Below are 16,458 nucleotides of genomic sequence, written 5' to 3' on the forward strand. Positions count from 1 at the left end.
ACTAATAAAAGAATGAATGCATATAGTAAATGAAATTAGTAATCGGATCAAATCGGTCTCAAATGATTTGAAAGTCATTCGAATTAATTCGAATAAATCGACGTCGAATAATTAGTATTCAAATTAGTGTAGTCGCGCAAAGCTACGTTAACCGAATCTTTCGAGGTCTTATTATTTTTTAACAGACTGCGACCCCCTTTAATAACAAACGCGACCCCTCGGTTAAGAAACGTTGGATTAGAAAAATAGTACCATGGACAACACAATGCACTATTATGTCCAAGCCCCTCATGAGTTGCTATTCCTAATATTACCATATTATCTTTATATTATCTGTGACATGACCAAGGTGAAACGCCTCTGTATTGTCCTTTTGACTTCAAGTAAAACTTAAAAAAAGAATAATTTGAAATTTTAATTCAAATGATCGTAATTCATGTATTATGTACATATACGACTACATAACTAGTTGTATCTCTCGGTTCTGCCCATGAATGTTTCGTGATATCGAATAACCTATAATATTTTTCAAGAATAGTGGAGCCTATCAGATACAAAAGTTTTATAAATTAGTGCATTTAAACTAACAAATACTTTGATTTTATTATATAGAGCTAGTTTAGTCGGATATGTGTATATTTGTAAAAGAGAATGGTATCCGATGGATAAACGACGAAGGGGATGGTAACATTGTTAATAATGCAACTTCAAAAGGGTTCGAGCCCTACCCTGTTCGATTTAAAACATATTAACTTACCTTAAAGGGTCGAAAACAGTATAATACTTGCGTAGTTAATTTGTTCTTGTAAATATTTAATTAAATTACAATAACCGTATCACCGCATTCAACAGTTAAGTATTTTAGAAAATATGAGCAAAAATGCCGCCATATACGAGTACAGATACAGTTTTGAAGAATTTTAGGAAATGTAATCGAAAATTTATTTTTTCTTTCATTACTCTCTTCAAAGTTTGTGTAGGATAGATTGTATCAAAGATAAGACCGCCTATTTTACTTTTGTTTTATATTTTTTTTCTTTAAATACAATATCAGTATTTGTGTTAATAAATAAATCCTTAAGCCGTGTGGTGTCATAGGAGGCGGCTAAAAAAACTTAATAGTTGAGCAGTGTCCCTTTTAAAACATCACTAGTCGTAATACGGTTGCCAATCCGACTGCCAAGCATAGCAACTACTGAAAAATTGTAAGCACAATGGAGATTGGGGAATATAGAATTTCTCATATAGTCATTCGTGTAATCTCGGCTTAGAATAGGCTACTCCATCCTTTCCTTTGAGTGGAGGAGAGGGCTTCTTAGTAATGGAAACGTTAATCCCAATTGCTAACAATATACTCTATCAGGTCGACCTCCACTCGGTTCCCCCTGGAAACCATAGCCATTAATTCTTGTTGATTTCGTCACAATGGATTAACTTACATCTTCCACTCACTGCTGACCCGCCAGTGTATACCGATAGCGCAGGCGGGGTTACCATTCCATTATTATACCATCCATTATGATGATGTGACTGAAGATGTGCCATAAAGATGAGGTGACTAGTTCAACTTAACGCAGCAGCGTTCCTCTTAAAACATCTCTAAGTCTTACTGTAGTTCCTTACCCACCTACCAGGCGTGGCAACTACTGGCAAAACTCTCCTTATAGGGAAGGCATATGTTCAGCAGTGAACAATTAACGGCTGAAATGTTGATGATAATATACAGACATAATTATAATATGACTAAAGACCTACCCTGGCCTCGTACGTGTAATTAAGAAAAATAATATGTAGTCTATGTTAATCGCTGATAATATAGTTTATTACAGGTGAAAAAAATTTTAAAATTAATTAAGTAGTTTTTGAGTTTATATATTACAAACAAATAAACACACACACATTCAAACAAACATGTAAATTTTAAGATTGTGTTTCAGAAAAAATACATTTACTTATTTGTGGTAATATAAGTTATTTTGAATTTATTTTAAAAATTAACTACTAAACCGATTTTAATAAAATTTCTATGAAACTAATCTGCAAGTATATCCTTTAAGAAAAAAAAAGAGTTTTGAAATTGGTTCATAATTGACGGAGTTATGATGTAGCAAACATAACAAATACAGTTTTTTTTTATACAACTTAGAATGGCAAACAAGCTGACGGCTTACCTGATGGAAAGTGATAACCGTCGCCTATAGACATGAGCAGTACCATGGACATAACAGAGTATATTGTTTCGTCCATGATACCCCCTTGATGTTGAAATGAGTACCTCCTTATTTTTGAAGTCGGTTAAAAATATCAAACCTTATAATATCAGTGTAGATATTTAAGGCTGAAAGATAATATATTTTAGTTAGAAAAAATGTAAATTCCTTCCTAGATATTTTACCCTTTTTCATTGCTTACTTAATAAAATGTGTCATTAATCTGTATTAACATTTGAGGCATTTTCCAAAATATATAGGAATTTAATTACAGGGACATTCAGCATTCTTTCGGATTTAGGGCTAAATTTATCCAGGCTCTAGATATATATAAAAAATGGGAGGAATAATGAAATACCTAAGCAGTCGATTTAGTTAACGATTTATTTATAAAAAAACAAAGTCGTTTTTTTTTCTATAAAATATTGGTACCATACGTTCTGGGCTCAAAAACGTATAGTACAATATTAAGACCTACAATTATGCATAATTATATATTATAATATAATCTTACATCTATAGAAATTATTCAAACTTACGCATATATTACATTATTAACATGAAAAATTAACAAAGGAACTTTTTACACCGTATTAACAAAACTTTAGTCATTTCCAATTGACACTGTAAGTTCATATGTTTTGCATTTCAACACTGCTACTTTCCTGCTATTTAAAGCAAGTCTTTAGTCAGAAAATCTGGGAGCATTGGGATGTTTTCGTGTTTGCGGTCACTGTGTGTTCTAACTGCAGCGCCGTCAACTCTGTCTCCATCTTTCTGCTCTTAATCCTCATATTATTCTTCAGTTGTCCCTTCTTACGACAGCAGCATAGGATCTCTTCGAATTCCTTTCTAAAGTTATCATTCAACCATCCATATAGTAGAGGGTTGGACACTGCACTCGACATACCGAACATATGGCATATTGCGTACGTTATTGTCATTGGTTTCTCGTCCAAAATGGGTTCCGGGCTGAAATCTGCTACTAAATTAAACACATTCAACGGCAACCAACTAATAACGTATGTGACCGCTATTGCTATCAAGATTGCCGGAGTTTTTCTAGTCGTCCGTCTTCTCCCACGCAACCTCCGATGAATCTGCACGTGCGCAATTACTACCACTAATACGGGGAGTAAGTATTGAAAGATCAAACTGAATACAGAGTAGATAGCTCTTCCGTTGTCTATCGGCCAGTCTTCTATGCAAAAACTTATGGAATCCATTCCTATGAAGCCTAGTTTGTGAGTCTTTAGGCTTCTAAATATGAAGAGGGGTGATGCAAGTGTAAAGGCTGTTAACCAAATGAAGAACATTGTAATTAATGCACCCATGGTTTGGAGTCCTGGTCGCGTTGGATAGACGATAAGCTGTGAACAAAATAAAATTAACACTATTAAAACAATTGACATGATAAAATTTCAATTATTAATTCTAACTAAATATATATTAATACAATCAAATTGTAACTGGACATTATCTGTACATGGAAGATATTTAAGAAAAAATGATATAAGGGTTCTTAATAAGAGTAATAAAAGCCAATATCTTACATGGGGAACTGTATACGTTTTTATAATAAACTTCCAGATGACGTTTTACATTTAAATGAAAGAAAATTTAAAACATATATAAAAAGGACTCTCTGTACAAAAGCATATTATAAATTAAATGACTATTTAAATGACAAAACTGCATGGATTTGAATTTTGTATTATTGTGAATTGTATTGTAAATGTAATTATTGTATTTTTTCTTAAATCAATATTATTTTCTATAGTAATTATTATAATTATAGATTGACGTATCATAAGTATCTGTAACAGATGTATATGAATAAAGATGATTGATTGATTGAATAAAATTATATTTAAAATTTTTGTCAGTCTGTCTATCCATCCATACTCTTTGTAAGTTTATGCCGATATCACGCAAAAACTATTGCACCTAATTAGATGTGGTCTAAATTGAAATTTAATGTACGTTTTATCTTAATATGCCATCTAGAAATCATCTTTTTTCATTATTTTTCCTACTTCTAAAATTGATGAATTATTTATTTCTAAGGTTACAAATGTTATAAATTTACTTATTATAAACCTAGTATTATATTGATTTTCCGAGAATTCCATTATTTATCAGTTTATCATTGGACAGTTCTGTGTAATGAATAAATACCAGAGCACTACACAATTGATAACACCACTTAATAAAGACGATAACAATAGACTATAAAACATACAAAAATGCAATATCTAGCTCGAACGTGACATATTTAAAGCATGCCTGCTGATTGTTTTGATAATTTGAGTAATTTCCTGTTACGCGGAGTGCTTTTGGAATTTTAGTAGGGGCTTTTCAGATCAATGGGTACATGAAAATAATATTCTCATTTCTATAAGAGCAGCGTTTCTAAAGCTTCTGCGCTATGTACTTGTAAAACTTTTTTATTGAACTGTTATTTTGCAGAAGTCCATATCTCTGATTAGTTGATTAGATTAATTTTTTGTATATCCGTTACAGTTAGTATACGTGCGACTGTTATTATTTGGGGACTGATTACTATCAGTAGAAGATATACAACCTTCAATATTATTAAATATGAGTTGTATATAGAAATAAAAGTGTTTTCTATTAAAGTCCGCTTAATTATAAGCATTTCTGAATAGTATTTTTTTTTTGTCAATCTACTGTCAGGATTGGAACGCAATTTCAGCTGAGAAGATGAGCAAGGAACTCATTATTATGTCAATCATTCAAATCATAATAATAAAGATCATTATCATATCAATGACTACTAATGTTGAGTTTTCGCAGAATGGAATTAGAATGACCTCTTTTCTCAAAAGAGGCGTTGAGGGATGGGCAGTAACGTCTCTTTAGAAACATTACCAAAAATCAAACTGCAGCTGCCAATCCGTTTGTCAAAGATGATTCTGAACAACTGAGAAAATCTTTTTCATAGTAAAAACACTCCTATTCCTTATGGCAATCTATGGGGATGCCTATATTCAGCAGTCGACAGATAATGATTAAAATGATGATGATGATGACTGAGTTTTCTTGGATTAAAATACAACTAACATTTAGGTGTAGGTTGTAGGTGACAAAAATTTATAATAAAAAAATACTCCTGATAAAATATAATGGGACCAACATTGTTAAAGATAAAATAACATTGATTACTGATGACATTTTTGACCGATCTATCAAAAGGCATTTGAGGTGAGTAAAAATCAATAAATTTGTTTCTATATATCTAATTACGATATCTGCTGAAATTGTATCAGAATAAATTATGTCTAGAATTAAATTAAAGAGATATACAAAAACTGTTTAGTCTTAAGTACATTATATCAGCTTGAGAGACAGTGGATTTTTTTTGGAGGATGCTTAACAGGCTTGTATTAGATATTTTATTGATCTAGGTATTATCTTGTGGAAGTCCGTAACACTTGTTACTTGTTTATAATTATTACCATTATTACTAACAGTACTTCCACAACCTTTTATAATAGCCATTAATTTCTGACTCCCATTTGGTTCATGCACGTTTTGCGACACGTGTTTCACCTCTAGACGAGGTATCTTCAGGCAAATTATTATATCGCTGCTCGAAGCCTAGTGTTAACCGTTCGGCATCTTTCATTACCTTTTTTAAAATTGTATTAAATAGATTGAGTGACATAATTTTTTATCTACGATAGTTTCTACTTTATATATAGGATGTATGGTTTACATTGTATTAAGGGCAGCGGAATCTGACGTAAAAATTTTCAAGATTTTTGTTGTACACCGAGGCAGTATCTAATTACTATCTTGGTGTACAACTATGATTTCTAAAACCATTCATTACCAATTATATTGGTTAATTTGAAAAACATTTTTTGTCCGCAACTTTGTCTAGATTTCAGATGTAGGAAAACCAATAAAATAAATCACTTATAGATGATGCTTTAAAATAAAACATACACCAGATTTTAAGTCAAATATTCCGAAATACAACTGTAAAAACTAAATCTAATTTGGTGCAGTAGTTTTTGCGTGATGCCGGAACAAACATATAAATAGACAGACAGAAAAAATAATTATTATCGTTTTGGAATCTATTAGTTTTATAAAGATCTCTCCTATTACTTTTTCTTAAATATTTTCATCGTCTAGTTACAGTTTAATTATATTAGTAAAATATACTCATAACATTTTATTCTATTATAGAAAATATCAAATTGAATAAACATATACCAAAAGCATCATGGTGGCAAATCCTATAAACCCTCTACTGTGTAAACATATGTACGATTATATACTGCAAAACGTAATTTGCTAACTGAATTATTAGTTTCTAAAATTCCATTAGGTACATTTCGAACATATTTGTTTATAAAATAACGCGAGAGCAGATGTACGGACAAATCTAATTACAGACATATTGAGACTTTAATAGTGTGTGTAAATAGTGTTTATTTGGACTGAGATGTTAACAAGATCCGGGAAAATGGTGTCTGGAAAATAAATTGTTCCTTCACATTATAACAGTTGAAACTGTAAAGATATTAATAGACGATTAAAGTTACAAGCGCCTAATTTAACTCTTTTGATTGTATTCGGATAGCAGATATTGTCGATGACTTTGTACAATAGACGTGTGCTTGTGAAGGTTCCTCTGATCCGTTGTGTTTTGGCTACGTAATATTTTTAACTTTATTGATTACTTTGACCAAGAATAGACTTGAAATATGTCGTCAGGAACTGTTAAAAGGCTTGGACTCGGCTAAATTAATTATGGTTAACTATGTATATATACATCTGTGTATGCTGGTTTCAGCTGCATTTTGGCTCCTTTATTTTGAATTAACGTATCATTTTCTCGTATAAATTGTACTATGCTTTTATGCAAACAAATCCTAATAACAAATTTGAATATAGGAATTTATGTTGCTGTATATATTTCAACATTATAAAGCGTTGGGTAATTAAAAATTAAATACTAATTAACATCAGAATCATAAATTGTAATTCCATAAAAACAATATTAACTTAAATTTCAATTAATATTTTATATGATACCTGAGAATGGCAAGCGTTATATACTTGTAACATATTAGCGTTTTTATATGCAATAGAAAATTACAAACAAGTTCACAGTCTACCTGATGGAATAAAGTAACAGTTGCCTATAGACATGAATTGAACCATAGAATTTTACTATGATACCCATCAAAACCCTCATGTTTTGTCATTTCTTAGGATTGTGGTGTTATTCCTTGTAACATACTGTATCTGTATACTAGCCGTGAATAGTCCACTACAAAACATAGGCCTCCCCTTATTGAGGATTTTGCGCGTAATTACCATGTTTGGCAGGCGAGTTAGAAACCGCAGCTAGATTTTAAAAGGGACGCTGATGTTCATCTCTCGATCATATAAATTCTGTGTTAGTCGCTTCTTAAAACTTGCACAGGAAAGAAAGAGGAAGCCCATTCTATACCGAAACCATAGCATCGCACTCTTACCACACCCATAGGAAAGAAAGTGGTGGCCCATTCTCTGCTAGAACTACATGGCGACCGCATACTCTGCATCCTATCCTTTAAACCAAAACACACCCATGTAAGCATAGATAACTTAAAATCAAAATAATTACCTGATATCTATCCAAGGCAATGGCAGTGATGGATATCGTTGAGACGAATATTGATATGGCTTGAATAGCTCCGCAAGCTTTACACAAGCTTGGCCAGTCTGGCAAAGGCCAATGTTTGGTCAAAAGTTCCATAAGCGTGAGAGGGGTACCAACACAGCAAACCAATGCATCAGAGACAGCGAGGTTGACTATAAACATGTTCCTTGCTGTTCTCATCACTGGCTTCCTTACTACCTGCAAGGATATACACAAAATAATGTAATTACAAATTATATTTTAGAAACAGCTTTAATTTTTTAGTGTTGGAGGGGTGGGAGATGTTATCCTATTCTTACTATGCTGGCTATCCGGCTTGGTACATTATTTTCTTAAGAGATTTTATTATGATATCCATTTGTTTAATTTTGTGATACTAAATCATAAAGATCTGTTAATAGCTGACTTTTGGTGAAAATAACATACAAATAATCGAAAAAGCTGACCTCAGTAACAGACGAAATTTCAGTATATGATAACGTACACTTAATCATAAAGTTTTAAATAGATTTTTTGGTACTTCAATGTAAATATAAACGTTTGAAAATTAATTAACTAGTACACCATGTTAATAATATACTAGCTATATCCAGCAGCTTCCTCCTCAATCTTACCCAAGAAGTGTGCTGTCAAATGTATAAAGAAATTTTCTAATCTGGTTGGTAGTTCCAGAGATTCAAACAAACAAACTCTTCTATTTTATTATTCCAAAAATAATACTTACCGATATAACAACAAGAGCATTTCCCACAGCACCGATAACTACCAGGATACCATAAAACGTAAGCAAGAGTGCTCTAGTCGGGTCATCGACTTTCCTGTTCTGGGAGAATTTTTCAAGAAGAACATTAGGTTGTTGGATGCCTTTAGACGCTTCTATGATCCATTTTGCAGAAACATTCAGTGTTAAATTCACGCTGGGATCCAGCATCTAGAACAATGAAAAATAAACTACGTTAATGGGTGATCATGCTATTAAATACATCTTAAGTAAAAGTTAACAATTTTGTAAATTACAGACTAGATTTATGTTTTTTTTTATACAACTTAGAATGGCAAACAAGCTGACGGCCCACCTGATTGAAAGTGGTAACCGTCGCCTATAGACATGAGCAGTACCATGGACTTAATAGAGTGTACTGTTTCGCCCATGATACCCCTCATGCGTTGCCATTCCTGAGGACTCAGGTGTTATACCTCTGTACCCTGTAAATTCACGCCATATCCCACACTTCAAACCGAAACACAGCCATGCAAATACAACTGCTCTACGGTTGAAACACGAATGGGACAGAGGAACCCAAGCAAATGACTTTTGTACAAAGTCTCCCTCTGGTGAAGAAAAAGTTAATAAATTTATTGTACAAATTACATGACAAATATTGTATAAATATTTTGCTCCACGAAAGAAACACCGAAAACAAAACTTAATTAAGCATAATTATTACCATAAACCAGTTATTTTGATTTAGAACCTATATATAAACTGTTGGCATTCAAGATAAAGTCTGAATAGATTTCGTATACAAGGAGATTTTCATATAAAAACTAGTCTTATTAAAAAAGTTTAAAAAATCTATATTAAACACTTGAAAAGTTAGCCCGTAGCTTCAGTTGAAAGAGTCAGGATAATTCATTTTCAAGACAGATAGTAGGTATCCATTACAACTTTTTTAAATTGACTTCAACTCTTTTAATTCTCAGGTAAAGTAAAAGTAACATTTTGTTTTAAATTTAAATAAGTAGTGACTGCAATCTTTTTAGAATTAATAATAATAATAATAAAAAATACAAATTATCAAAAACAGAACTGGTGATGATATCGGATAATATATAAAAAATATAACATATTGTTCTACAAAAATGCAGTTATTTTTATTTAAAAATTAGACTACTAAACCGTTTTTGATAAAAAAAAATCAAATTGGTTTATAAGTGACGAAGTCATAAAGTAACAAATAAAAAAAAATACAATCGAATTGAGTACATCCTTCTTTTTGAAGTCGATTGAACAAAATCTAATCTTGTCAAGGCAATTTCAACAGTATTTCCGTTAGGATACCTGATTGAATCCTTATAATTTTTTTTTTTTTTTTATAAGTATTCTTTTACTTGTCTGTTTATTTTTCTACTTCTAAATTAGGGTTACAACTTTAGTGAGTTTCAGATTTGGAAACAATAGGGTCGATCTCGAGGGGCCATTTCTCTAAACTTGTCTCTTAATCTAATATATTAATTTGATAGTTTCGCAACATTACTGTTTTATGAGCTATCATGACCAAACTTTATAATAATTTCGACATTAGAAATTTAGTTAATGTCAGATTTCGTTGTAATATTAAATTGAATTTTAGAGAAATTTAAAATGGTTTTGAATAAATTTGTTACAATCTACGATTATATATATTTTTTTTATTGGATGATAATGGAATGGCAGCCCCACCCGCGCTTCCGGTATACACTGGCGGGGCACCAGTGAAGGATGATAGGTGAGGATGAAGTAGGTCAGTTAGCCCATCGTGACGAATTCAACAAGAATTGTTCACGATGGTTTCTAGGGGGAACCACGTGGAGGTCGACCTAATAGGGCATATTGCTAGCAATGGGGCATTCAAACTCCATTGCTAACAATCCCTTTCCGATTATATTCTACGATTATATTATAGTACTGGACTAGAAAAAAATGTATTTCAATATATATATAATATGTCCTTTATAACTTGTAAACATAATTATCTTTTATAATAATAATATGAGATATTAATATTATTGTACCTATTCAATTGATATTAATTATTCCAATATAATATTGTAATATTAATACAGTATTGGTTCATTAACAATACTCAATATAATGTAACCAATTTAAGATAATATATGTATCATACATAATAGAAATGAAATAATAATCTTGATATAATAATCAATTGACTGGTATATTGAATATTGTATGTGTTGTTATTGTTAAAATGTTTATGAATATATTGAAACAACATAATAAAGTCAAGTAAATAAAAGTAGTTTTATGAACTAAACATTTACATGCCTATGTATGGCTACTAGTATAGTATTACCTGTGATATGGCGAAATATGTAGGTACTTATGCTTTGTATATAAAACATCTTGTATCTCAAGTTTCAAGTAAATAATAAATAAGTCCAACGCGTGTTTTTACTTCACTCGTTTTGTGTTAGAAATTATTTATTGATATACCCAATAGGTCACAGGAACGAAATTGTGGATATAAACAAATTAATAAAATAATTTCCTATTCAGATATTAAGATTTATTAATCACATATCTCACGTAATTATCGTATTTTTTCTGATATTTTACATATTAGCATATTGTAAAAGAGTTCCTTACAATGGATATTAGTACAAGTCACGTTCCCAACTTTACGATTTTATTAAGAGGGACCACTATATACCCAAATTGGTGAGTTAGTAAATTTAATTAATACAACGAGTTCGTGGGAATGAGTGGGTGCGAGGATGAAATCTGTGCTCTGAATACCTACCTTTCTGAAGGATAACGGGACTCATATACGCAGCCATTGCGAAAATGTTAATTTCATTCCACTTGCGAATACTTCTAAGTCTGAACTTTATTACCTACAGTTGTCTACATTACCTTTTTATAGAGATGCCTTTATTTGAATCTTTAAACATGTATTTTATGGGAGGAAGGGATTGTTAGTAATGCGGACTGCCAGTCCCATTGCTAGCAATACATTCTGTTAGGTCAATCTTCACGTGGTCCCCCTGGAAACCATCGTGTTGAATTCCAGGTGTATTCATTACGATAGGATAACTGACCTGCCTTTTAATTCTCATCTGTCATCCCTCGCTGGTGCCCGTCAGTGTATACCATTAGGTATGGTAAACCTGCCTGTGGGGATACCATTCTATTATCATCTATTAAAAAAAAATGTACTTTATGAGTTTATATAGTACATATGAACCTTCACTGAAAAAGCTAAATATTAATAAATAATAAAGTTTAAAAATCACATTTCAAAAGGGTAAACATTATATTTCTCTTAAAGCTCAAGCAGAGCAGTATCTCTATTTAACAACAGATGGCGTAATAAATCTGTTTCTAAACATGTAGGTATGGAATATAAAAATAATAGAGGTAGGTAGTATACGTGGGTATAGTTGGTGTCGTCTAATGGATGCTAATGGATTTTTTTTTTTTTTTTTTTTTTTTTTTTTTATACAACTTAGAATGGCAAACAAGCTGACGGCCCACCTGATGGAAAGTAGTGACCGTCGCCTATAGACATGAGCAGTACCATGGACATAACAGAGTATACTGTTTCGCCCATGATACCCCCATGCGCTGCCATTCCTGAGGACTCAGGTGTTATTCCTCTGTACCCAGTAAATTCACGCCATATCCCACTCTTCAAACCGAAACACAGCCATGCAAACACAACTGCTTCACGGTTGAAACACGAATGGGACAGAGGTACCCAAGCAATCGACTTTTGTACAAAGTCTCCCTCTGGTGACCCCGCCTGCATTATCGGTATATGTTTGTAGGGCGTCGATGAGGAATTTATAGGTCAGGATAAACGCTGGTCAGTTGGTTTGATTATGACGCATTATTAAAATTAATTACAATGGTTTCTGGAAGGAACCTCATGGAGGTCGACCTGGCAAGACAAATTGCTAGCAATAGGGCCGTTACCCCCCCTCCCAGTGGAACTAGTGAAGATTACTGTACTAAATCATCTTAATTAAATATTTCATTATAAACTGTCGCTTGCAAATTAGTTTCGAAATGCAGAGAAATTCATTTTAAAATTCTTACAGAGATTGAAAGTTACGGTGTAATTTTAAACGAATAGTTTTAAGTTCTTTCATTTACTACGCAGTAAAATTTAATAGAAAGTAGTTACTGTAAATACTATAAAACAAAGTCGTTATCTGCATTCATCTATTTATTTTACCTTTTCTGTAGCTCCGGAACGGATTTTGATACTTATTTATAATACTGTCTCTATTTCACGGCTTCGCCTACGTGATTTAGTATGTAATGTATACTGTGACCTAAGTTAGGATACAACCTATCCGTGTTCAAAAATTTCAATTAAATCCTTTTTTTGAGAAAGTAACTAACATCGAATAACCGTATAGGTCCCGGCATAGAATAGGCCTCCCTTTTCCGTGGGTGTCGTAAGAACTACGGAACTAAGGGAGCTTATGGTGGAGGAATGGGCAGCAGCGACCCTTTTAAAACGTCACCAAAAGCCAAACTGCGGTTGCCAACCCGTTTGCCAAACTTGGCAACTACTGAATAAACCCCCTTATGGGAAAAGCTATGTTCAGCAGTAGACAGTTAACAGTTGATACAATACAATACCACTAACATCCAAGCAGCTTCAGATTTTTTTGTATTTATATTAGTCCATCTATTTTTTATAGAAGGATTTGCTTTTATATATATTCCATTATAATAAAATTTTTGTATAAGTAGGTAAATTTAATATTTTGTAATAAATTGTAATCGTTTGTTAAAAGGATACTTAAAATTTCGATTTTATCCTCTATTGTTCTTATTGTTATTCTCAATCGCTGTTAAATTATACAATTAATTTAATACAAATCAGATATTTGACTTGCAATTTAGAATACAAAACAATCTATAACGAATACTTGATCTTCAGCAAGAATGTATAATTAAACAGTACTTTGCATTTTAATAATTACTCATCTAGATCTTTTATGGGAATGGGCATTAAATGTTTTAATAAGATACCGAAGGATATTTTGAAACTACCTTTTAACAAGTTTAAAACTATTATAAAAACACTTTACTTAATTACTTGAATGACAAATGGGCATAGTCATTAATCGATCATGCACGGTCTTTTAATGGTCATGTAATTTTTAACATAGTACGTTTAAATAAATACACATAATGGTAACAGAGATTTAAAACAATAACTTTGAGTCTCTCGCGGGCTCTTTTCAACAAATACTCGTAATAACTTTCCGAACCCTCCAGTAGATTAAAAAAAAAAGATACAATTTAAAAGTGCTAATTATGAGGACGACAGCCGGAGGACTAAAAAAAAAAACTAAATTTTATTAAAACTAATTTAATTCTAAAAGTTATAGTATAAAATTCTTTTTATCTAATTATAATTAAGATCACTGCTCAGTTCTAAGTGTGAACCAGGAGTGAGTCGTCACGTAGGCTAGCTTCGTGCTGCAGCGTCAGCAATTACCCCTAATTTTACACGAATTTTGGATGCGATGCGGTGTCAGCGGCCTCAAATGGTGGCTCGCTATGCAACTTGCTCGTAAACAAGTATAATTGAATAAATATTATTTAAATTTGAATCTCGAATATGACTGAATAATGACTGTTTTATAATGTTGCCAACCGCTGTGATGCAGCAGTGAGCACGTTGCTTTGCGCAAATGTGGTTGACATCTAGTCAAGTCAATTTAGAAAATGATTATTCTGGATTGACTCGCGTCTGGGTTTTCTGGAATTGTGCTTTGAGATGTTCGTCACTTAATTCTTTGTATCACAGGGTGCCTTTGCTCGAAGCCCAGATTGAGATTGGTGTGATTGTCTGACACTTATCAATAATTATAATATGCTACTCAATTTTATTACTTTTTACGTAAAATTTTTAACTAGTTAGTACTTATATTTTTACATAACATTTGGTGTCGTTTGCGCCTTATATTATAATTGTGGAAAATGTAAAATTTCATCTGTAAACCACTCATTATGCGCGGGCCTATAATTTTATCAAATTAAAAAAGAAACTTTACAATCCTTAATGACTATTCAAGTCATTGAATTAGTTATGCGGCAAAAATACTAGTAATTTAAATAACCTTTGAAAATGCCTTATACGAAGAAACAGGTATTAATTATAACATTTTTTTCGTGGAAAATAACAAGTGCTCCCTCCCCCTTCTTCCGTGCACCCCTTAAAGACTTCCGGATGTAGTCGAAACAATTGACGGAAAAGTCGAACACAGCAAGTTTATAAAATTTCCTGGTAAAAATATATATAGATATCGTTCAAAAAAGGAACACAATTTAAAAATAAAATATCAAATAACAAATTGCCTATACTCGTATATCTTAGACGATAGAATAACCAAGTATGTGGTTATCCTATCATCTAAGATAGATAGACAATAAATGGATTATCCATAAACAAACCTCCATAAAGTAGTGAATGCCTAAAAATAGAAGATAATAAATTTTCAAGACGACGATACTCAAGAATGATTCGGTTTACGACGTGTGGGCATAAATTCACATTGTCTGACTTGCTTCATAACATCGAATCAATTGGCTGTGAAATTGCCCGTTTTACGAGTATTATACTAGTTATAACAATCGTATTCCCTCTTGTGTATTAGGATAAAAAATACCTTATCATCATCATCATCATCATTTTAGCCATTATCTGTCCATTGTTGAACATAAGCCTTTCTCATAAGGGGAGTTAGGATTTTAGAGATGTTTTAAGAGGGGCACTGCTACTCATCTCTCTACCATTAAGTTCTTTTAGTCACCTCTTATCACACCCACAGGAAAGGAAGGGGTGACCTATTCCATGCCGGGACCACACGGACGTAAATGTATCATGTGTTATTATTTAACTATCGTAGTACTAGTATTCACTTTCACTAATAGAAAAGAACCCTAATATTTTCGATTTCAGTTTAAATCAAACGATATGAAGTTTACTTTATAATTCTGTAATATTGTTATTCACGGAGTCAGAAACAATAGTTTTTAGAGCAAAATAGCCGTTTCCAGTTTACATAATACATAATTTATATCACGTACAATGGAAATAAATTAGCTTAATATACATTCAAGGACCTTTTTTGTTTTTGCAATAGAATTTCGAGTGGCCCCCACGTGTATAATATCGTAATGATAATATCAGACATATCTTATCCGAAACGTGATATATACTCGTATTCACTCTCCTCATGTTATGCGCGTACTGTTTTTTATATATAATTAGATATTTATCTTGTTAACATTAATAGTGGTGAAATGTATGTAATGTTTACCAGAGGGAGACTTTGTACAAAAGTCGATTGCTTGGGTACCTCTGTCCCATTCGTGTTTCAACTGTGAAGCAGCTGTGTTTGCATGGCTGTGTTTCGGTTTGAAGGGTGGGATATGGCGTGAATTTACTGGGTACAGAGGAATAACACCTGAGTCCTCAGGAATGGCAACGCGTGAGGGGTATCATGGGTGAAACAGTATACTCTGTTATGTCCATGGTACTGCTCATGTCTATAGGTGGCGGTTACCACTTTCTATCAGGTGGGCTGTCAACTTGTTTGCCATTCTAAGTTGTATATAAAAAAAAAATGTATGTAAAGTAATTTTTTTTATACCATTAAGGTAACAAACAAGCATACGGTCAACGGTTACCGTAGCATATGAACGCCAGCAAGACCAGGGGTATTACGCACGAGTAACGAAGGGTATTGCTGACCCTAAAGGAACATCTTTATCCCTTTTTTAAAGAACCCCATATATTTTATATTTTTTTATATATT

General features: G+C 32.4%; 1 protein-coding gene across 1 annotated transcript; it reads right to left on the bottom strand.

The window, feature by feature from the left end:
* Nucleotides 1-2,576: 2,576 nt before the first annotated feature.
* LOC128202025 (neuropeptide F receptor-like) lies at nt 2,577-8,846 on the bottom strand. Its single transcript, XM_052900822.1, has 3 exons — nt 8,618-8,846; nt 7,858-8,091; nt 2,577-3,580 (listed from the first exon to the last, which is right to left on the bottom strand). The coding sequence occupies exons 1-3, from the start codon at nt 8,822-8,824 to the stop codon at nt 2,900-2,902; spliced, it is 1,122 nt and encodes a 373-aa protein (XP_052756782.1). The 5' UTR covers nt 8,825-8,846; the 3' UTR covers nt 2,577-2,899.
* Nucleotides 8,847-16,458: the final 7,612 nt, after the last annotated feature.

Source organism: Galleria mellonella, unplaced genomic scaffold (assembly GCF_026898425.1).
Source record: "Galleria mellonella isolate WM207_F2 unplaced genomic scaffold, CSIRO_AGI_GalMel_v1 utg6618, whole genome shotgun sequence".
In the NCBI taxonomy this organism is placed as follows: domain Eukaryota; kingdom Metazoa; phylum Arthropoda; class Insecta; order Lepidoptera; family Pyralidae; genus Galleria; species Galleria mellonella.